This window comes from Sturnira hondurensis, unplaced genomic scaffold (genome assembly GCF_014824575.4).
Source record: "Sturnira hondurensis isolate 20B ecotype Veracruz unplaced genomic scaffold, ASM1482457v3 Scaffold0007865, whole genome shotgun sequence".
NCBI classification, from domain to species: domain Eukaryota; kingdom Metazoa; phylum Chordata; class Mammalia; order Chiroptera; family Phyllostomidae; genus Sturnira; species Sturnira hondurensis.
The window spans coordinates 825878-850464 of NW_028080496.1; the positions used below are offsets into that span (position 1 = coordinate 825878).

A 24587-nucleotide genomic window follows, 5' to 3' on the forward strand; every position below is an offset into this window, starting at 1 on the left:
TTTCAATGATCTTAACGTAACTTTTTAACACAGAAGAAAGTTTTAAGAAATTCGGCGATTTTACCTGATGAGATCCTGAACTCGGCTGTTAAAAGCATCACTTTGGGAGGGTTTGTTTTTCATTTCCTCTGTGGATATTTTTGGTGTAGCTGGCTGGCTGCTTCCATCTGGTCGATTGGCAATCAGGCAGCCAAGAACCACAGCAATGACTTTGAGAAGTCCAGTTGTCAAGCCTTCAAAAACTTGCTTATTTGTATTTCTTCCCAAAATAGCATTATTTTCATCTGGAACATAAACCTAGATGGAAATAAGTGCAGTAACTGTGTTTAAATAAAACCACCACGAGGGGACAGAAATGCTGTGGAAACTTTCGGGAATCGTAAGTAATTTCAAAGTTCTAGAGGGGCCCCTGAACTGTCCAAGGGCTGAGTGCCCCTCTTGCCGTCGCCCGCACCAGCGGGGTGACCTCGGGCTGGTGGCTGCCCAGCGTCGATGTTCTCATCTGTGAAACAGGGGTGACGACAGCCACTCCGTCACAGGGTTCTTGTGAGGAGCAAAGGAGCTAACGCACATAACAGGTTTAGCTCGTGCCTAGGCATATGCTAAGTGCTCAGTAAATATTCCTCATTCAGTTGAATACATTATATTAAGAACCTGTATGAGCTCAGAAAACAATTGGTAAACTGACAGCACTGTTCTCATTAAAGTGAAGGTTTAAAATATCAACTCTGAATTCCTGTACTAGGATGACATTTGTGTTTATCACAAAACGGCAGAACAGCTTTCCCTAACACACTGATTCACCCTCAGATCTGCGTATGATTTACAGGAAGTGACTAATAGGTAACGAGACGTGGGGAGTGGGAGCGGGCAGCCGGGCTCGGGTGCCAGCCCTGCAGCTACACTACCCGGACGAGTCCCCTAACCTTCCCGCGCCCGAGTTCCCTCCACTGTGAAACAAAGGCAAGCGCAGTGTCTGACGAATCGCCACATACAAGTTCTCAGAACAACATCTGGTAGACGGGGACGCCCCACAGAAGTGTCGTCTGCTGCCACAACTGCAGTTCTTACTGGGGCTCCTACCACCCCCAGGAGTAGGGGATGCAGTGCATGAAGGTTGGCCCTCAGATGTGCGCGATGAGCAGGACGCACTTCCCAGACAGGGAGCCGTGCTGTGGCCCGCGACACTGACTCACGCACCCCAGGGAGAGAACAGGCTCCTCCCAAAGGCCTTGCTGCCGAGAAAGGGTGCAAGGAAGGGGGTCTGGGCTCAGAACCAGACGAAACTGTATTCAAGTTCCCTCCAGCAGATCACAGGACTCTAAGTAATCATTTCACATCCCCAGGCCTTGGCTGCTCTATCTGCCTGCCTGCTGTTATTACTAGGAAATTCAAGGAAGATGGTGAACAGACTAACACTTGGTAAAGTACTTTACCAAGTACTTTACTAACACTTGGTAAAGCACTTTACACACGCCCTGACCTCTGACCACCAGCCTCACTCTGACTCCTCACCTGCACCAGTTCTACCAAAAGGTAGAGGGAGAAATGGTCACCTGGATCTTTATAAACACAAGCAAATATTCTCTCCATGGTTTTGTCATTTTAGATGATTTCTTCAAAGCCACTTTTGTAAGAACAGCCCTGTTTAAGACTGCTGGCCACAAGTTACGCCCAAGCAGAGCCATTCCTACGCCAACGTAGTTACAGCCGAGTCTTCCTGCAGTGTATGCTCTCAAAAGGCCCCTCCAAACCTCTACCGCAGTTAGGGAGGTCATGCGAGCTCCTTCAGTCTGTGACCAGCACGACCCAGCCTGTCCCAACACAGAAGGTGGCACTGGGAGTGGGGTTTGAACACACGATTGAGAGAGTCAGGATAAGCTCGCTCACGCTGCAGAGAAACCTCCCTCAAAATTTCACCGGTTTCAAACAAAGCTTTCTTTCTCCCTCAAGTGACCCGCCCGCTCTCAGGCCGGCTGGGTCTCTGCTCTGTGTCTTCCTCCCTGCACTTGCCCCGGAGCCCCGTGTGGCAAAGCAACCACCAGTCAGAGCAGCAATTTCACCCTGTGCGCCACAGGGATTTTTACAACAGGCAGTGCCTGACTCTGGTCAGGGCACTGACCTCTTTTCCCTCAGATTATCAAATTAAAAACACGACAACAGCCATCCCATGTGAATGCCTGGTCTTGAACCACAAACATAGATCATGTAACCAAGTTACATGTTATTGGTCATGTCGCATAAGGTTTCATCTGATTGGTTAATTCTTGTACCAGAAATCCTTATATACAAATACAGGCAGCTGATTTTTTAGAGTCACTTTGGAACAAAAAGGGTAGGTAATTACTATGGTTTTTTTTTGATAAATCTATCAAAATTATATCTATTTTTTGTCAGATTTGCAAAAAAATTATTTTTTGGTGTGTAACAGGATTTTAGTAATTAGCTTATGTACTATCAGATGAAAAAGGACTCAAATCCCTGGTTTAGAGCAACTATCCCCAACAGAAGATGACTAAGATGGCTGCTGTGTTCACTCTACACGGTTCTACACATAAGTGCTACTGAGCGCTTGAAATGTGCGACTCAGGGACTGAATTTTAATTTTAATTAATTTCCGTTGTAACAGTGGCTGTGTACTGGACAATACAGAGCACCGCAGGTCACAGTGGCAGAGAAGATGATGATCCTCGGTCTCTTGTCAACCTTACCTGTATTACCTGGAAGTGACATCCGCCCCTGCTCAGAGTTCATCCGCCCCAACGGAGCACAGAGGCCAACCCAACCTCAGGGGCAGGATCGGGACAGCCGCCCGGCACTCCTGGCTGCACAGCGCCGTCTCTTCCTCGGTGACCCTACAAACACTGTTCACAGCTAAGCTGTTCAGTAAGTGATTACACTTACTCTCTTGTACAGATTTTTGTTTTTGCTCAAGTAGCTTTTTTCCCTATTTGAACCTCCTATGTACGTCTTTCATTCATTGTCAGTTTTCCCGGCGAAGTGGAAGTTCCTCTCAAGTTCGCACGCGGCAGGGACTGTGGATGCTGCCCCCTCCCAGTGGAGGGACATTCTCGCTCCAGTCTGGGCCGTGCACACGCTCCCCCTTTAGAGGGCCCTTCGCCCTCACCCTCTGGACTCCCTCCATACCCCAGCCTGAGCTCCGAGTCCCTTATTTCTTGGATTCTATGTCATCTGTCCTTCCCACGCAATTCTCTCATTTTCTTGTACAATCTATTCCAACAACCTCCTAAGGGTACGTGAGAACAAAGATTCTCAGAACCTGAATGTTGGAATATATCTTTACTCCGTCCTCACACCTGAGTTGTATTGGACATAGAACTCTCGGCTGGCACTGATGTCCCTTCAGCGTCTGAAGGGCTGCCCCCGGCTTCCTCCTTCAGGACCGCTGCTGGGAAGCCCGAATGGCTCCTCGTGCCCTGGTCGATGACCTGCCCGGTCCTCTCGGGAAACTGACAGAAACTTTTTACCCCTGCTTTCCTGTATCTTGGTTCTTTGTTCGTTTCTTATGCAAAAACTCTGTTCTTTTCAACCTGAAAATCATGTGTTTCACTTCCAGGGAAATTTCCTGCATATTGTCTTTGCTAATTTCCTCCCATTCATGTTCTCTCTGTTGGATTTTGGTCCTGAACTAAATAAGCCTTTAATTTTCTTATACTGTGTTTTCTGCTTTTCATTTCTTTGTACTTTGTCCTACTTCTAAGGTGATTTCCTTAACTTTATTTTCCAGTCCTTCTACCAAGGTGTGCATTCAATTATATTCTTAATTTTCAGGAACTTTTTTTTGGCTCCTTGTATGTTTTGTTCCTATAAGATCTTGGTTTTACTTCATGAATACAATCATTACTCATCACTGAAATGATCCTTTTTAAAGACCTTCTTTCATTCCATGCATGCTCTCTGTTTCTTCTGAGTTCTGTTTTTCAGGTTGCAGGCTTTTTTCAAACGTGTGGTAATCTGGGGCTTTCTGTTCCCAGTTAAGGCTGAGGCACAGATAGGTCAATGGTGTATTGTGATCTTGACCAGATCGCAAGCTGGATACAAATGCTGCGTGAGGGGCTTAGATTTGCATGACTGAGCAGAGACCCAGCTTTTTCATGGGGCAGTCCCAACTCCCAGTATTTATACATCTGTCCCCTGAAAAGTGGTCACAGGCCAAACATGGCCTTTCTGATGTCTCTTCCACTGGGAAAAAAAAGAATTCCATAAGAGCTTTATTCTTGGCAAAGGGTAAGAAAACATTATATTTAAGGGCTGCTGGGATAATTCTGTGTGAAGTACAGTCATCTCATTATTCAGAAACTGTAAATGTGGTTTGAGGACCAAATGTCACTTCTTCAGCCCCCCAAAAATAAGCTCAATGTAAAAGAAAATCAGATATATATTTATACTGTTCTCATTTCTGTCCATAGCTGACTTCTGATTTACTGTTTCATTGTGGCTTTCTGTTTAATTTTAGAAACACCATTTTGGCTGTTTCTCGTAAAGTAAACCCAAATTGAAAAAGTCCTCTGACAACCTGGCAGTCACACAAAGGACCCCGTGCGCTCAGGAGCTAGGCCAGCCTGTCAGGCGTCGGGTGAGTCCTGGGCCCTGGCCCTGCTCGAGGCTCTCCCAGGACAGAACCGTCTTTCCCTTTCGCACCATGATTTCCTATTTCCAACAGTCTAAGTTAGCTTCACATTCAATTCAATCATGTCATCATGTTTTCCCATAGAAATTTTTTTCTAATTTCTCTATTTTGTGTTGATCCTTTCACTGCTGAGAATACAGTTTTCTGTTGCTTATTTCATCTAGGAAAAGAATTTCAAAATTGCCTGAATTAGGGCAAGAAGGGGGGCTTATCTTCACTGAGACAAAAAAAAGTTCTTTTTAGTCTTTAAAAGCTCTGGACTTGCCCATTGTGTGGCGGGATATCGCCGTTCCTCGTCAGCGCTCTGCTCCTCTGGGACGCCTTGCGGATGAAATGCACACCTCGAGCTCTGACATGTGCTCACAGGGCAACGCTTGAGTCTGAACTTCCTTCCAGCACAGCTGTTTGGCCAAGGATATGCCGGAAGGGCCTGTCCTTTAGCAAAGGTGTGCAAACAACACCTAGCCCCTCCCCCCAGCCCGCTGCCCCGGTTTTACAGCACACCTGGCGTACCTGCGCCTGGAGCCCATTCCCTCCGGGGTGGGTGGTCCACGGAGGGCGGCCTCCCCAGCAGGCCGCAGTCCTGTAAACTAGCCCTGAGGGCACAGAGAGGCCAGCGGGGAAGAAAGGAGCTATGGAGCTTTGGCTCCTCTGAACCTGTTGTTCCTAAGGCAGAAATTTAAAACCACAATCTCTTCTATGGACCAAAGGTATTTCCTTCAGTATATTTCTTTAGAATACATTGGTATGTCATTATCTTTCTCTTAATGTACCGGGAAATTACAGTTTGATTTCATATGCCTATTCTTAGCACAAAATTTTCCCTTCCTCTCAAAAGAGATCTAACCCTCTTAAAATCTACAAATACTTCATTAATTTTAGATTCGGAAAGGATCTCAGAATCAAGTTTTTTCACCTTCTGTGTGAGGAAACTATGGTCCAGAGGAGAATGAAGTCACTGGGGTTGGAATAAGTGCACTTATTCTAAATCCACACCAAGGAGGAACACAGTGTTTATGGACCAAGTCCCTGAGGCACAGTGTTTTCAGCAAAATTAAAGTTGTCATCACTTTTAAAAGACAAGCTCATATTCTTTTTTACCCACTACCTCCTACCACAATGTGGTTTCAAACACTGTCTGCGATTCTTTTTCCAATACAGAAGGGGGCTTTTATTAGTGGTGTGAATCCATCCTCTGTAGCATGAGCACAGGAGAGAGAAAATAAACTTGGTGATCAGGGGTAATTCCACCCAAGTCAGTTGTCACGTTGGGAAGCTGCGTTCCCCTTCTGCGGTGCGCTCACAAAGGTCCCGACATGAGTTAAGTTCACCGAGGACCAACGGGACAGCATGAGAGGACAGGGACAGGCGCCGCACAGACACAGGTTCCTGCACTGTCATCACGGTTTCATGTCCTCTGGCCACCACCCTTACAAGATACCTATGTTCCTGTTACACTCACATACAACAGAATCAGGACAGGTATTTACCACAATGACTCACTGGCTTAAGGTATAAAAAGAAATTACATAGGAAGGGCTAATAGATTTTCAACATTATCTTCATTAAATTTCTACAAACAATACTAAAGAGGATATTACTTTTTATCCCAAATGTCCTTACTCTTTTTAATACACTTACTGTGCCTTCCAGTCTGTTTATATATTTCATGCAGCCAAAATCCTAAATAATATAATTTTAGTAACTTTATAGTGCATGTCTTCGTAGTCACAATGCTTTCAAATCTGTTGAATCCTATCATGCCTCCGCTGGTGTCTCACCCTGCGTGGTAAAAGCCAAACCAGGCAGCGCACAGTGAGGCCTCCCACCGCCTCCCGCTGCCTCAGCTCTCTGCACCCACCACACTGTCCGTCTGCCTCTCCTTAGAACACTCTTCTTCCAAGTGCACTCAGGACCACCCCCCGCCCCGCCAACTTCCTGTAGGTCTCCATACAAATGCCACCTTATCTGTAAGCTTCTCCAGACTACCTTTCCTTTTAAAAAACGCCAAGCTGTCAGAAAAGCCAAGGAGTAACATACAAGGAACTGACACTCTTTATCCAGACTCATCAATGGATATGACCTTGCCACACTGGCAAAAGCACACTTTGAAAACACATCTTATTGTAAACTGCACCTAGCTTAAGTGCATGCTTTGGTAAATTTTGACAAATGTTTGTACCTGTGTATGAACCATGATAATCAAGCAACACAATGTTTTCATGGTCCCCAAAGGCAGCCTGTGCTCCTTCCAAGTCAAAGTTCTCTGCCCCCAGGCTCCAGGCGACCGCTCATCTGGTCTGTATCACTGTAGATTAGTTTGTATTTTCTAGAATCACATGATAAGCAGACTTTTGAATATGGCTTCTTATCCCCATGAATTCTGAATAACTCATTCATGTTGTCGGGTGTATCCATAGCTTATCCCTTTTTGTTGTTAAATATTATTCCAGTGTATGGATTACCACATTTGTTTATCATTTCACCTGTTGGGGGACTTGTGGAATTCAGTTATTTATGAATAACGCTTCTAAGATTGTTCTTATACAATTTTTTGTGTGGGGGAATGTTTTCACTTTTCCTGGGTAAATAGCGAACAGTGAGACTGGTGGGATGCAGGGTAAGCATATGTTTATAAGAAACTGCCAAATTTAAAACACACTTTTAAAACGTGGGCATTTCACAATTTGTTAAACCATATTGCCAAAATCTGAGAGGAAGCAAGTCATCTTTCAAAGAACAAACACGCCCTGCAGTGTGGCCTCCACGGCGCGCCACCTGCCGCAGCCAGCTGTGCTAAGGGGGGCCTGACGCGGCTGCCGCCCCCTCCCCCCAGACTGCTTCCGCAGGCGAGCGCGGACTCTGCAGAGCAGAGGCCAAGGGTACACTCCCCACCTCTCATAAAACCCCGGAGAACTCAGCAGCACGCACGACCCTTTAACGACTGGAGCGCCGTTCTCTGTTTACTGGAAAGCCAGGAGCCCCTGTGAAGCGTGCGGGACAGTGAAGACGCTGCAAGGCAGCTTCCAGAGGGCAGGCAGACCACGCGTGGCTGCGGGGTACCGGACAGGCCCAAGCGGGGTGCCTCTGCGTCCCCGGCACATCTCCACTCCGGCCCCTGTGTGCGCCACAGTCACACACTTTCCTGAGTCTCTGTGTTAAGGGACTGCACACTGTGTTCAAGGCGGCAGGGAACATACATTGAGTAGCTGTCATCACCTTTAAGGAATTCTCATAACGTGAGTTAAAGAGCTGTTTTAAAAAATTCCACCGTAAGTATTTTAAAGGTGTTTCAATTATATAGTCTACAATAAAAGCTTCACTTTCTTTCCATAAGAACAACAACTTTCCAATAAGGACATGTTTTTAAGTCGAAAGCCACCTTTAAGCTCTCAGAAACAAGCCCTGGTGTTTAAATGACCAGTGTTTCAGCTGCTGAGGTCCACACATGAGCTGACTGAAACCACGGAACTCTCACAGGCCATTCCAGGCTTCTGGGACTTCTGATAACACTCACTTTCATCACTTCATAAGGTGGTGTGTGCCAGGTTTTTCCTCATTTTGTAGTCAGTAATAATTTTTTAGGGATGTATTTTGTATATATGGTTTTCAAATATATTCCTCTCATGTCTTAGGTTGCCTTTTCATTTGCTGTACAGAAACCCTTTAGTTTGACGTAGCCCCACCTGTTTTGTTTGCTTACTTGTTTGTTTTATTTTTGTTACTCATGCTTTTGGTGTCGTGCCCAAAAGAAAAAATTAAAAAACAGCCAATTGCGAGGACCAAGGTCAAAGAGCTTTTCCTTATGTTTTCTTCTAGGATGTTAAGTATTTAACCCATTTTGACCTAATATTACGGGAAAGGTGTAAGATAAAGGTCCAATTTCATTCTTTTGCATGTGGCCGTCCAGTTTTCCAAAAGCATTTACCGAAGGTTCTACCCCTTCCCTTTTGTGTATTCTCAATCCCTTTGTCCAGTGTTGGTTGAACATGCCCGGGCTTATTTCTGGATGCTCTGTTCTCTTCTGTTGGTCTGTGTGTCTGTTTGTTACGCTAGTTTGTTCAACTCTAACATCAATTATTTCCTTCTGTCTGTTGGGCTCCATTCATTTCTGCTTTTCTAGTTCCTTGAGGTGCAAGACTAGGCAGTTTATTTGAGATCTTTCTTCCTTTTTATTGCAGGTATTTCTTGCTATAAACTTTCCCCCCGAGCACTGATGCTTCAGCAGCACTCCACAAGTTTTGGTATGTTATATTTTCATGTCTCAAGGTATTACTTAACTTTTCTTTTAATTTCTTTTTTGGCCCATTGGTTTCTCATGAGTGTATTATTTGATTTCCACATATTTGTGAAAATTTCCCAAATTTCCTTCTGCCATTCATTTCTATTTTCATTCCACTGTGGTCAGGAAATATATGTGGCTCGTTATCAGTCTTCTTAAATTTGTTGACTTATTTTGTGACCTAACGTGATCTGTCCTGGAGAATGTTCCATGTGTACTGGAGAAAAATGTGTCACTGGGTGCTGCTGGGTGGAATATTTTGGTAGACGGCATTGTTCAAACCCTCCGTTTCCTTCCTGATTTTCTTTCTGGGTGCTTATCCATCATCAGACTGAAATCCCCTACGATCACTGTGTCGTCATCTCCTCCTTTCAGTTTTTCAATGTCGGCTTCTTATGTCTGGGTGCTCCAACAGGTGCATGTGTGTTTACAACAGTGTTACCTTCCTGGGGAATTACCATATAACACCCTTCTTTATGTCTTCTGAAGAGTTTTGGCCTTCAGGTCCATTTTCTGATGCAGGTATGGCTACCCATGCTGCTCTGGTTACCATGTGCCCAGATACCTTTTTCAAGGTCTTTCGCTGTCAGCTTGTGTGTCCTTAATGTAAAGTGAGTCTCTCAGAGAAGTACACAGATGGATCTTGTTTGCGGATCCACTTGGCCAGTGTGTCTTTTTCCTGGAGAGTTTAATCCACTTGCATCTGAAGTGATTCCTGGTGGAGGGACCACTACTGCCATCTCGCTGTTTTTGTCTCTCACCCTTTCCTGCCGTCTTCTTTTGTGCTACTGGTTTTTCGTAGTAACATGTTTTGATTTTTTCTCATTTTCTTCTGTGTATCTTTTTAAAATTTCATTTATTTACTTTTAGAAAGACGGAGGGGGAAGGAGAAAGAGAGGGAGAGAATCACTGACGTGAGAGAAACACTGACTGGTTGTCTCTCATACGCACTTGACCATGGACTGAACACACAACCCAAGCATGTGCCCTGACCGGGTATTGAACCAGCGATCCTTTGCTCTGCCAGATGACGCCCAACCAACAGCCACACTGGTCAGGGCCTTTCGTGTGTATGTTTTATAGGTATTTCCTTCATGGTCACCATTGGGCTAACACAAAACATCTTAAGTTACAATCATCTATATTAAGCGACAACAACTTAACTTTAAGCATGAATACTCCACACCTATACTTCTCTTCCCAACATTTTATGTTGTCGTCACAAAACACGTATTTTTATATTACGTATCCACATGAACACATTGCCACAGTTACTGCTGTCCTCTTGTCCTTAGTTTCTCTGAATTAACGCTGATGGCCAACCCTATTACAGCAATGCAGCGGTCTGCACTCGTCTCTGTTGCCTTCACCGGCGAGCTTCCTGTGTTCCTGTTTGGTGTCTTTTCACTCCTTCCTCATTTCAGAAGGACAGTGTTGCTGGATTTGGCGTCCTTGGTACCATTCTCTTTTAGCATCTTGAATACACCATCCCGCTCCCTCTGGCCCGCAGGGTCTTGGGGAGAAACCCACCGACTTTTAGGGAGGCTCCTTGTGCAAGACGAGTCGCTTTCCCCTTGCTGCTTTCCAAATTCCCTCTGAGACTCGACAAGCTGATCACAGTGTGTCTCTGTGCGGGTTTCTCTGGGTTCATCCTAGCTGCTGTCTGCCACACTGCTTGAACCCAGACACCCATTTCCTTGCCCAGCCAGAAATTTTGGCCTGCTACTTCTCTGCAAAACCTCTCTGCTCTGTTCTCTCTCCTTCTGTCAGGACCACCTTTATGCACATACTGCTCTGTTTGATAGCACTGCAAAAGCCCCACTGGCTTTTTCCACTTTTTCTTCTTTTTGTTCCTGGGACCGGATAATTTAAAATGACTTGTCTTTGAGTTCACTGATTCTTCTGCATGATAAAGTCTCCTCTTGAACTCTTTCAGCTAATTTTTCAGTTTAATTGTTATATTCTTCAGCCCTAAAACTTCTATTTGATTCTTTCTGAAAGTAGGAAATTAACACTGAGCCAATAAGATTCATTACTCCGTAGACCTTATTTGAACGTCCCAATTGCCCACTGCCGCCCTGTCTCTGGTTCAGGATCCCACCACACTTAACTGTCAGACCTCCTCAGCCTCCTCCGACCTCTGACAGCCCCTCAGTCTTTCCTCGTCTTGCACGACGTCGCCACTTTTGAAAAGCGTCAGTCAGTTACTGTGTAGAGCGCCTGTGTCTGGGGTCAGGGACCTAGGTCTGACTCTTGGCTCTGTGGTTTACTACCTGTGGGGCCTCTGGCAAGCCAGCCCCTCTGGGACTCAAGACTCCTCATCTGTAAGAAGGGATAGTAACATGGACTGCATGTTTTAAAAACTAAAGAAGACAATATACACTAAAATGCCTGGAATATAAGGCCTATAACAAACGCTAAGTTTTTCTCCTTGTCCCTGCCTTTCACCTATTTCTGATAGAATTTTGTGCTACAATGTCTTGCCGTATTTTAGTGCCTTCTTTTAGAGATAAAAACATGTACAAATGAGCCTGAAATGACATCACCACCACGAACGGCCATGGCTGTGCTGTGTGACAGTCCGTGTCTCCCTGTCCGGATGCCTGCCACATCGCCCCCTTTCTGATCTTCAGCCTCAGATGCGTGGGGATCCGTCTGTCCACGCGTCTGTCCAGCACCGGTGACCTGAGTCTACAGGCCCTGTGTTGGGGTCTCAGAGGCAGTGACGGCTGACAGGGGGGGTGGACAAGGAAATGGTTAACTACAATTCGCTGTGAGCAGTTCTGTGGAAGATGAACTTGGGGAATGTAGTTGGGCTGGGGAGGGTGCCGCTGCGTCTCAGGGAAGGGCTGCAGAACGTGCAGAAATTAACCAGATGGAGGAGGAGGGAGAACAAAAGCCGCACGGCTTCGGAAGAGCCATTAGAACTACGTGCTGAGTAAAAGGAAACCGGCTCTGAAAAAAAAAAAACCTCGCACGTTGTACACTTACAGCCGGAGAGTGATTTTGTGCCAATCCCTCAGGGACTCAGAAACTTCACCAGGAAATTTCTGGCCTCAGGGCTGTGCTCTGGAGACTGCAGTCGACAGGCTTAAACCATAGGATATTACACTGAGCTTACCTGTCTCGACATCTGTGAGCTGAAATAAAACTTAAGGGTAAAATTGGCTGCTTGTTCCCATTTCTGAAGTACCACTGAGGAGGGGTTTCTTGCTTAAAAAAAAAAAAAAAAGCCCGTGGCCACCACAAATTCCTTTTACTTGGCCCTTTTAACCAAGCTGGCAAGACAGCCGTGGTGGCCCTCCCAGCTCTCTGCCCCGGTACGGAACTCCCGCACGCAGGCTCCCAGGTCTGAGTTCAACCGACTCCAAAGCCCCATGCTAACCATGTCAACTTACGGTCTTGGCAAGTGTCACCAGTGTATTGTCACTAAATATTGGAACTGAGGAGAATCCAGTACGACACTTTAAATTTAAGGTTTCTCTTGTTGGTCCCTGTTCTCCTCTCCTGGCCACCTCCAGTTTTTTCCATCTGGAGAGCAAATACGCTGAATTCTTTTAGTTTCCTCCACAGAGAATATTTCTAATTCAAAGCAGTAATATCACATACCGTCAACTGGTGCATCAGGAGGTCCATTAAGAAGGTAATCTTGTTACTGAACAGAACGTCGGTGCAGTTCTCCGAGCAGTTACTGCAGGTGAGGTTGTAAACATTGACTGCACTGCAGAGAGACCTAACAGGAGAAGAAAGCGCCATTTAGAAAACCTCGGCAGAGCTTCTCTAAACAGTTAAAATACAGAAAATAAATAGTGCAAAGAAATGGGCAGGTAACAGGGTTTGCTCCAACCAACCGAGCCAGACCTTAGGTACAAGGCCCGTCACCAGGTGAAAAGGGCTGCAGGTTTCACCCAAAGCCCCATGTCCCTTAGCACCCAATTCTTGCCTCTTATTTATCTCTCAGTTGGCAGCAGCAGGCAATGGAACAGTCTTAATAATCTAAGATTATAATATCCAGGAACTTTGGGGCCTGGAAGTCTTTGAACAATACCCAGAGAAAGGATGTGCCAAGGCTCCGGACGCCGGATCTCCTGGCCCAGGACACAGTGGGTGACGGGGGAGGGAGCCCCAGGAGGAGGCGCTCTTTCCTGGGAGACAGGAACCTCGGAGGAGACCGGGGCTGAGCCCCCCAGCAGCTCGGAGGCTGCAAGGACATGGACCCCGCTGTGCCCTGTGGAGGAGGGCCTGCGGAGGGCAACAGCCTAAGTTCAAGTTGATCCAAGAAATGTTCCTCTTTCAAGGATTAAAAAGATACATAGGCCACTGTTTAAAAAACCAAAAACACTTGAAATCACAAACTCAAGGGGTAGTCTTCCGGGTGCTCTCAAGACCTCGATGAAAAGCTGCACTGCTGAGAGACACGTCCGGTCACATCCGCTGCTAAGTCCCATGTGACAAGGTTCTGACTTGGGTCCCTTGCAACCGATCCCCTAGGACAGTAATTCTTCAAGTTGGGCCACGGATCCACATCATCAATATCACTCGGGAACTTTTCAGGAAAACAAATTCTCAGGCCCCAACCCAGACCTACTGAACAGAAACTCTGGGGCAGAGTCCAGCAATTCGTGTTGTACCAAATTCTGCAGCTAGCTCGATGCACCTTCAAGTCTGGAGCTTTGCTCTAGAACGGGGTCCTACAGTCTGAGCACTGTTCCTCCCCAAGAGATGCTAGTTGGGGAGCTGAGGCACAGGTCCGAGAAACACCACTGAGTACTCGCTCACTTGGCAAACAACTAAGTGCCGGGGTTTTCCAGGCCCTGTGCGAGGCGCACGAGGCAGACAAGCTCTCTGATGCTCCCCGGGGAGAAACAGGGAAGGGAGCCCTGGTGTACCTGTGACCACCTGTTTGTCTGTACAGTTGCACCTTGTTCACACGATTAACAGCTTCCTGAATACGGGGCACCGCTGACTGTAATGCTTCAGGGTACAGACAACAGAAGGAAGGTCTGGAGTGGGTGTGCTGGGTCAGGAGGCCGAGGGCACAGCCCACACGCAGGGCGTGGGCAGGTTGGTGCCCTCTCAGACTGCACTGCAGATGGAGGGCCGTCTTCTGAGCTCAGGGACAAGGGGTGCCGACAGTGCAGGCCAAGGTCGCAAACACCTGCACCGAACACACCACACTTCTTCCTAAGGATACATTTCTCGGGATGATATTTTGGGTCAAAGAATATGGGCACTTTAAAGATTTTTCACAGACACTGCCAAATTCAAATTGCTCTCCAGAAGAAAATGTTTTAACCACTTTATACTCCCAGAAAAAGTTTCTCTGTGCTTTTGGCAACAATGGATCTTTACCAATTTGACAACTAAAAATGGTATTGTTAAAGGCTGCATTTCTTTTATTATTAATATGAATAAGGATTATTTTATGTGCTTATATGCCATGTATATTTACACTTTCTTGAATTATCAATATGAACCTTTTACTCACTTTTCCATTGTTTGTCTATTCTTATTCATTGACTTATAAGGCTCTTTACCAATAATACATGTTAACTTTCGATTATCACGTTGCAAGTAAATTTTCCAGTTTGTTGCTTATCTAACTTTTCCTTTAGCACATCTAGATTTTCTGTCAAATTTGGAAGGACCTTTCCATTTCAAGATTATAAAAATATTCTTTTAAGTGTATTTCTAATTTTTTAATAGATTTTACATTTAAATCCTCAATATAAAATTGATGGTAGGATGAGGTACAAAGTAAGAATTTACTTTTTTCAAAGTCAAATTGGCATTTATACTTGTCTTTTTGTTAATTATTCTTATTCTCTATTTTAAAATTTTTATTGGAGGTTTTCACCTTTTCCTTAATGATTTACCAAATTCTCTCATTATCAATATAACAGAGGGATAATATATGTTCTTAATATTTTTGTCAGTTTAATGCCTTTCATTTTGCCTACATTATTTTAAAGGTATTTTTTATGTATGGAAGCCACACAATTTTATGCAGCCTAACAATTGTTTTCTTTGGAATTTTATGTTTTCTTCTCCTCCTTTTATTCTTTAAAACCCTCTTCATTATGACATGTGTTAAGCATACATTTGTACCCAGCCCTTTGCATCTGTTTTTCTTTTTTTTTTAAGATTTTATTTATTTATCTTTAGAGGGGAAGGGAAGAAAAGAGGGAGAGAAATGTCAATGTGTGGTTGCCTCTCATGCGTCCCCTGCTGGCAACTGGCCTGCAACCCAGGCATGTGCCCTGACTGGGAATCGAACCGCGATCGTGTGGTTTGCAGGCCCGTGCTCAATCCGCTGAGCTACTGCATCTGTTTTTCTTGAATTAAACCACTGTGTGCAGTAATTTTATGGTTTTTATAATTAAGTATCAAAACTTTTAGAATTTATTTTTGTGTGAGGCAGAAGCCTAAATTTATTCACCACCTCAAAGACATTACTGAATAACCCACCCTTTCCACTGGTTTGAAAAGCTGCCTTTATCGTACAGGATGTACTCCCTGGTTTCCTAGTCTAAGTGATCATTTTGTCAAGCACTGTACCAATATCACATTATTCGTGTATTGTAGCTTTAGCATAGAATATGTAAAATTGTAGGTCCCTCAAGGCTTCAGACATAAGGGTACTACATCAGAATGACACGGGGAACCTTATAAGTTTGTAATTGTATCTTATTTTCCCTTTGGTTTTGATCTATACCTTTATGGCCTTGATTTTTAATTTCTGTTTCTCTGTTTCATTCAATGCAATGCTTACAACGTGCCTAACATCTTTTGTGGAATGTCACGAGGCATAAAGAAACACACACACAGCCCCAGCTGCTGCGGCTCCGTGGGGTGAGTGCCGGCCTGCAAACCAAGGGGTTGCTGGTTCGATTCCCAGTCAGGGCACAGGCCTGGGTTGCAGGCTAGGCCTGCACTGGGAGGCACACGCGAGGCAACCACACATTGGTGTCTCTCGCTCCCTTCCCCTCTCTAAAAGTAAATAAATACCACTTAAAAAAAAAAGAAAGATATGCATAAAAAAAGCAGACAGCACACGGTGTGGGACTTCGTCCTCACGCCCCCTGTGCTTTGCACGACAGCCACGCCGCGTGCGTCTCTGCAATCTCAAGCTCACAAACTCTGCCAGGAAACTGCCGCAGAGAAACTACCTTCTGATGAGAAGAGAACAAGGGGGCAGGGGGCAAAAACTCAGGGCCAGCAAAACTCGTCCACTCAGCAAAACCTGGCTGAAAGGCGAGCTCTGTCTGAAGAGCACCTGTCTCAGAAGGGGTACGCCTTCGAGCCAGCCTGGGTGGTCTGCCCAAGCAGCCCTCCTTGTAACTTAAGACTCGAATGACTGGAAGCACTTTTCACAACATCAAACACAAAGCCCAGAGTTTAAAATGATCTTCTCAGAAGACATTAAAATGCTACTGTCCACCCTGTCAGAACTACGCTGAGACTGGGTCGCAATAAAGGCTTTCTGCCCCGAGGAATGGTGACAACACACTGGGTCTTAGGTCAGTCTTCTCATAGAACAGGTTTCCTCTGAAAAACAGAGGCCAGAAAACACATCACAAAAGTGGGTATTTCGGTAATAAGAGCAGGAACTTATTTACATATGAGATGACTGTAACAGAATGCAAGTGTGTGCACCTCAGACAGGCAGTCTAGTACCTGAGACATTACAAAAGAGTCCAAGAGAAAAGCCCCGGGGGCCGCATCCTCAGAGGATTTGACTCCCTAACTTAGTTACGTGCGCAGTTCATGCCCTAATGCCCTTTGCAGTCCTTAAGACTGCTCAGGAGACACTTCTGCCCCAAATCCTGTCTCACACTGGTGTCAGGACAGCAGATACTTGAAAGCAACTGCCTTGAGAATTAAACACCAGGGCCCCAACCTATTATAACTGACCAAGCGCCTTTAGTTTACTCTAAGCATTTAATAAATGGCATACAGTTTATTTGCATTATCATTCTGAAATTCTGCTTTGCTTTGCAAAGCTTCAAACTAATTTCTTTAGATATTACTTAGAAGGTTTTTCTGACATTGAGAGCTGTTAGCTGCCGTGAGAAGGTGCCCAAACTGCACCCAGCGAGGGAGCGGCCCCCACAGGGAGGGGCCTGTGGTGCGGGGCTGCCCTGCAGGAGCCGCGAAAGCTGAGCCTCCTGTGAAAACACTGAAAACGCTATTCTGTTACACAGCGACCCTCCGTGACTTCGAGGCAAAGTCCTCGACTGATCCGTCCCCGTGGAGCCTCGGCGCGAAGCAGAGCTGGCTGTGCACAGGGATGTCTGAGGGGGCAGAATACAGAAGAACGTGCCACTGGGGAATATATTAACACGTAAATTCACCAGATTTTCCACTATTCGACTTCTCAAGTACTCATTAGACTAAGCAGAGGCAGGAAACCCACCCCTTACTGAAAAATAAAATATCTTAGGAGTTCATGTTATTTCAGATTCAAAATCAGGAAGGAGTAAGGAACTTCTTTTCTTTCAACTTTATAGCACTCTCTCTCTCTCTCTCTCTGTTCTTTGATACCAAGAATACAGGTCCTTAAGAGCGTTGAGAATGACGGAAGTAAAATTTCCAGAAGTACTCATTTGCTTTATGCTACATTACAACACACAACAGTTTCTGAGTAACAAAAGCATCACCAATTACAATGACTGAAAACTGTTAAAAATATCGTGGCAAAACCCACACCCGCTCCTCACCCCCAGTGAGGCTGGACTAGCCACTGTCTCCAAGTGCAGTCACGTTATACGCGAGTCCGCCTCTCACCCTTCAGTTTTGTGCTATAATTACATACTTAACGCTCACCCCCAACCCCTATGTTAATGTACCTGTAGTCATTTGCTTGACGGAGCGTGCTCTCTACGAGACCCCCTAGGAACACCGTGTGGCGACAGTTCCCTGCGTTCTTGCGTGCTGACGAGCATGTACCTATACAAAGGAAGGTCGCTTCTGCAGGGTCTCCAACCTCCAGCTCCCCAAACGCCCCCGGGCGCGCCCTTTCTAGTCATCTCCTCTCCCAGTGCTGGACAGACACGGATCTGTTTTCCATTCAAAAGAGACTTTAGTCTTGCCTTTCTTAGATGGCTTTTTTCACTTAGCATAGTACCGTCTGAGGTCCATCCTTTTCATAACTAATTAATTGTATTATATTTCATATCACATCACATCATATCCTATCATTGCATGGGTACTTTCTATGCTTGTGGATTGCTATTCGTCCGCCAGCTGAAGAACACTAGGGGGGTCTCCAGTTTGGGGCAAGTAAGAACCAAGCGGCTGCAAACCAGCACTTTCAGGTTCTGGAGAGAACACGCTCCTCACTTCCCTGCGGTACCTGGGCAGGACGGGGCCTGCGGAGCCATCTAGTAAGTGCACGCGTAACTTCACGAGGCATCGCCAGACTCCTCCCCAGCGGCTGCACCACTCTGCAGCCCCACCACTGGGGCGAGGGCGTTCCACGCACCCTGCAGGCTCTCGGGACCCGGTGGCTTCGGTTTGGCGCCATGGGCGACTTTAATAGGTATGATGAAGTATCTTACTGCAGTTTTACTTTCTATTTCCTAGTGATGTTGAGATCTCTTCATATGCTTGTTCACCATCTGCATCTTCGTTGGTGAAGCACCAGTTCAGGTCTTTTGCACATTTATTAACTTTTACTCTGTGATGCACCCAGAGCCCCTAAACAGTTCCTGGCCCAGAGAGTGAAAAATACGCCCTGACTGGCAGAATGAACGGATACAATAGTCTCTTCCTCACCTGAAGCAGGTAAAGAAATGACAGCGCCCAGCTTAGAAAATCCGTGGAAAATTTATGATTTTACATTTTAAAACAAGTTAAACCAGCTCTCATTTGCAAACAGGAAGGACAGTATTTGATCTCTCGATGCATCTCCACAGAAAGTAGGAAGGCTCCAGTGTGTGTCACTGGGCCCGCGACTGTCGAGTTAGGACACTGCATGAGAGCTCACAGACTGCTCCCGGGAGCACAGTGCCGCCTGCTCAGGGGCACGAACCTACTTACTGCCGCCGGGGGGAGAGGTTCCCAGTGGAGCCACGTCTGAATCAGTGGGCCTGTCGCACACACAGATTCTGGATGTGTGATACTGATGGGGAAAAAATGTAGTGAATGAAAGCAGGGAAACACAGTATTTGCAAGAAGCTCTACATGTGGTTTTTCACATATGGAAATAAAAGTCTTATTTTCTTGCTAAACTCAGAAGATGTTAAAGAAGCACAATTAGATAAACAACTCTTGGTTAGCAAGAAACTGCCTTCTCAGCAAGAAACCTGTGGACAGAAGAACGACGCAGGGGATTGAACAAGGCAAAGATGACTCAGTTCTGACATTTCTGTGACCACAGAGGTGGACTTGTGACAGAATTTGGTTTTGGCAGTGGACAGTGAGACAGCTGGGTCAGTGCATGCTACGTGTGAAGGGGATACTTTCTCCCACCAGCGCTGTGACAGCTGGTGTGACTGCACCGCCTGGCCCGCTGGCCCCCCAATGCAGGGACGTGGCCTGGCCGACCCCCTCCCCTGTGGGGGGTCGGCGATGTGCAGCCTGCACTCCAGTCTGCACCACACTCAGCCCGACAGTCCCAGGTGGCGATCACATGCACATCACATTCTATCATGCAACACTTTAATAACAAAAAACCAAATTTTTAAATTAAAGTATTTCCCTCATCATAAGGACCCCTCGGAGAAATCTTCAACTAGGTGAATTATTGCAAGGGTTTTTGTTTAATTGGTGAATCTGTTACAATGCAGAACAGGCGACTGAATTACTCCGCAGAGACACATTGTACCTTCAGATGAGAAGTCACATATATGTTAAGTACCAACCTAATTAGACTTCCAGCATTTCCCAAAATTAACCTCCCACTGAGAAGATGTTACATTTCAAAGATTACAATATATTTTAAAATGTAGGGGAGCATGAAATGAAAACATTAACTTCAAACTCCAGTGTCACACTCCATTCTGTCTGGTAACAAGACAGTTAGCGACAGCACGTGTTCAGATCTGGTCTTAAGGAGAATCTGGGGATGGGAGTTTAAATTCACCACGAAACACGCTGGCTCCGGGGAAGACGCAGGTGGCTCGCCGTGTTCCACAGCAGATTAAAGTCGACACAACTAATTTCTTTACTTTAATCTTATTAGCGGCGCGACAGCTGCCCACTATAACTGTCTCGGTGCCGCCTCGTGAGGCATGAGCAAAACGCCGCCATAAGTCGGCTGGGGAAGAGCATTCATCAGTCACTATGGCTGATCAGCTCTGAGCCGCTTTTTACTTTACTGTGCAGGAGGGTATTCTTCACTTTCCATAACTGTGATCTGAAAATAGGTATTTAGAATTACATTAAAACAACCCTGCCTGGGAATAAGGAACTGCTGGTTAACAACGGGTTCGCCCAACGCCACTTCAGGAGCGTGCACTGAGGGCCGTGACACGGCTGTCACACGAGGTGTCCACGGCTTCCACTCCACACCGTCCCCGCCGTCCGACGGGATGACTCCCCCCATCTCTGCACCTGGTGTCAGTGCCGCAGGGGAGTTTGAGGCAATGTGGAGACACCGCAGTTCTGTTTCCAACATCACTGCTGGGCCCTCCCTCAACTTCCTGTCTCACACACACGGGGAGTCCCAAGTGGTCTGGGACCCGCACAGTGGCACCGCCAGGTGGACGCGACACCTCGGACCGTGGAGGAGACACACCCACGGGCCAGGGCAGCTGCCCCAACTGTTCCAGCTGCGACGTGGCGGATGGGAACGAGGCCACCTTTGTCTGACTNAGTTAGCGACAGCACGTGTTCAGATCTGGTCTTAAGGAGAATCTGGGGATGGGAGTTTAAATTCACCACGAAACACGCTGGCTCCGGGGAAGACGCAGGTGGCTTGCCGTGTTCCACAGCAGATTAAAGTCGACACAACTAATTTCTTTACTTTAATCTTATTAGCGGCGCGACAGCTGCCCACTATAACTGTCTCGGTGCCGCCTCGTGAGGCATGAGCAAAACGCCGCCATAAGTCGGCTGGGGAAGAGCATTCATCAGTCACTATGGCTGATCAGCTCTGAGCCGCTTTTTACTTTACTGTGCAGGAGGGTATTCTTCACTTTCCATAACTGTGATCTGAAAATAGGTATTTAGAATTACATTAAAACAACCCTGCCTGGGAATAAGGAACTGCTGGTTAACAACGGGTTCGCCCAACGCCACTTCAGGAGCGTGCACTGAGGGCCGTGACACGGCTGTCACACGAGGTGTCCACGGCTTCCACTCCACACCGTCCCCACCGTCCGACGGGATGACTCCCCCCATCTCTGCACCTGGTGTCAGTGCCGCAGGGGAGTTTGAGGCAACGTGGAGACACCGCAGTTCTGTTTCCAACATCACTGCTGGGCCCTCCCTCAACTTCCTGTCTCACACACACGGGGAGTCCCAAGTGGTCTGGGACCCGCACAGCGGCACCGCCAGGTGGACGCGACACCTCGGACCGTGGAGGAGACACACCCACGGGCCAGGGCAGCTGCCCCAACTGTTCCAGCTGCGACGTGGCGGATGGGAACGAGGCCACCTTTGTCTGACTCCAGAGCTGGTGCTGCTTCTGTTTTACAGAAATGTGTCCCAGGAAAAAAAAGTAACATACTTTTGGATTTTTTTTTTTTTTTTTTACCTGATGACAGAGAGCACTCTGCAGATAAAGGCCCAGCTACTTGGCTGGGACTTAGCCGACGGCGGTCTGGCCTTAGAGTGCTCTTCCTGCGAGTGAGGGGCTTCCAACTGCACACTCGGGCCCCTGGGACCAGGCCCACTCACCTGTTTCGCGCGCAGCACAGAAAGTCGGCTTTCTCTTACTGCTGTTCCTTTGGGGTCCCTTTCTGTAAGCCCTTAGAACCGCCCCGGAGTTGATCAGTGCTTCTTGGTTTAGGACTAGAGAACACTGCAGACCAACGAGATCTCCTCCTCAAGGCTTCTGAGGCTCAATCTCCACGCTGTAAGTGAGGGCGGGCACTCACTCCCCATCAGGGATCTGCCCCCGACGGGGGGTGTAGGCTTCTGCTACTCAAGCCTGAGCACGCATACAGTTTTCCTTGTGGTCTCCCATACGGAAACCAGGGCAGAAACGACTCGTGAGTGACACATAAAAGACAGACTAAAAAACTACACGTACTTGGGAGGAATTCGTGGAACTGCGTTCGCATTCGCGGCCAGGACTGCTCCCTGAAGGACGTGTTCCAGGGCTCTCAGTCCACCTGCAGCCTGAAACGCGATCTGATCAGCCACATTCTAGAAAAAATACAAACAGAAACTAGCTCAGTTTCCCAAGCATAAAATTATAACCAAATGAAATATTTAGCCATGGTGGGGCACATTCTGCGGGTTCCATTCCTCTACAAACACCCAGGAAGGTTTCCTAGGACTGCAGGTCAAAGTGGCGAACGCAGAAGACATGACTGCAGTCCCCCACAAAGCCGAACACGTGAGGGTGAGGCCAGCAGGCAGATGGAAACAGCATTTTACAGAGAAATTTTTAGCAACATTTTGAAAAACCCGATCACTTTGCAATAGTCATTATCACCTAACGAGACGGACAGACTTCCACAAAGAGTTCCTCTCCTAGGATTTTTTTTTGGAGATATAAGGCAATCTAATACTAACCATTTAGCAACGCCTTTTACTCTTTTACCACTTCAGTTATTTTAGGAAGAATATCACACCATTTTAGACCTGGACCTCTAGTTATCTCTGTCCATGTTCTAAACTGTTTACAGCTCTTATGGGAAGAAATTTCCCCAAGTTCGTGGCATCCTTCTGACATGTGGAAGGCAAGCGTGGTTCTGGGGTGCACTGTATCCAGGTTTAGGGGTGCAGAGTGTCAGTGAATCACATACGTGCAAAGTAGGACAGCAACTTCCTAGGGGCTGAATTGCATCCCCTCTCAAATTCTCATGCTGAAGTCCTAACCCTTAGTCCCTCAGAACTACGTGTATCTGAGGATAAAGCCTTCAAAGGGGCTACTAACTGAAACTAAGGCCGTCTGGTGGGTCCTGATCCAATAGGCCGGGTGTTCTCATGGGGCGGGGGGTGGAGGGGAGACACCAGGGAGGCACGCGCTCGGAGAAGGTGGCCACTTATACGCCAAGCAGAGGCTCTGGGGAAAAGCAAAGTTGCTGCCACCTTCGCTTTGGACGTCCAGCCTCCAGACCTGCGAGAACATGAAGTCTTGCTGTTTACGGCACCCAGTCTGTGGTCCTTTGGCAGGGAGTCCTGGCTGACCAACCCACAAACCCTCTACCACGACAGCACCTTGGAATTCTTCCAACAGCATCTACGTTCGTTCACCAAGCCTTGAAGTCTCTGGGAAGCACCGAGGTGATCCCAGTGGGGATGTGAGTTTCAGCCCAACTCTGTCGAGCACGTCTGCCTCAGTGCTCTCGTGTTCTCAGGACGGTGCTGGGGGGTCGCATGGGGTCTCCAATCTCCGTGCAGCACACGGCTGGCGTTCGGCAGCGTCACAGCCCAGCCATTCAACTACCCACTTTGTGCACAACAAAATGTACTGGAGCTATAAATCGTTCATTGTGAATCCTATACAAGAACTCACGCTTCCAGGATTAAAGATTAATAATGTTTTATTATTGAAAAAAGTTTCTCGACAATAAAACTAGCCATCAGAATAATAAAAAACCCGGACATGTTTAGCAATTTACTTAAAACCACAATGCTGTTACCATTATTTCTTCTTACGCTGGGACGTCAACATACTAGAAAGTAACTTCCATGTTAGCCTGAAGCAAACACAGAGAAAACGGCACGGATCCCCAGTGCGAGGCCGGGTGAGCTGCGGCACTCGGATCCCCCTGAACACCTCCCGTGAAGAAAGCTTGGCCACGTGCCCCTGCATCGTCCACCCCCCTTTCCCACAGGTGTAGGTCGCCCTGACTTTGAAAGGCGCGGACTCCCTCGGCCCTCCTCTCACGCCTGCAAATGCAGGGTCACAGCATCGTCTGCAGTGGCTACCCTTCTTGCTCCGTGGATCTGCCCTCAGTGCACCCGTGAGGCGGCCTGCACAGCACTTCCTCCTTTTCCTCGCCACACAGGCTCCTTTGTCGGTTTTCTCAGTGGCTTTCCCTCCTTGGTCTGTTTCCCCTCGGAAGCTGCAGTCAGTGCTGCTGTAAACACTTCTGAACACGTGCTCAGCCCCCTGCGGCACACCAGGGTTAGGGACATGCTTAGGAGCGGAACGACGGGGCCAGAGAGTGTGCACAGCTGTCAGCTGCGGCCACGCAGCTTCCCCAAGTCCAGAAACCACCTGTGCAGACACTGCAGTGCAGCGACGATTTCAGGTAGTCCGCATGCACACCAAAGCATGGTTTCACCAGTATTCTTTTTACCTGTAGTCATTCGAATGGGTGTGCACTGGCATTTTGTTAAGGTTTTTACTGCCTTTTCCTGATGATCAATGGGATTGAACACAGTATGATTATTGCCTGTTTTTCAAATTGCACTATATTTTCCAGTTGGGAGAAAGGCTGAGATCTTAAGTGTACCACTCAATTCCGTGTGACAAACGACGACCAGAACCCTCTTCTCGTCTCCTGGGAAGCCCCCGCAGGCCCCTGCAGC

At 47.0% G+C, this 24587-nt stretch overlaps 1 protein-coding gene across 4 annotated transcripts in view; it reads right to left on the reverse strand.

Moving 5' to 3' along the window:
- SCAPER (S-phase cyclin A associated protein in the ER) overlaps window positions 1-24587 on the reverse strand; it is a 150443-nt gene that overhangs the window by 39307 nt on the left and 86549 nt on the right. For all 4 annotated transcript variants that reach the window (XM_037053468.1, XM_037053466.1, XM_037053467.1 and 1 more), the window contains 3 exons: window positions 22132-22247; window positions 12543-12666; window positions 65-297 (listed from right to left, as the gene is read on the reverse strand). In XM_037053468.1, coding sequence (XP_036909363.1) covers window positions 65-297; window positions 12543-12666; window positions 22132-22247 — 473 coding nt within the window. The remainder of the gene's footprint in view (window positions 1-64; window positions 298-12542; window positions 12667-22131; window positions 22248-24587) is intronic.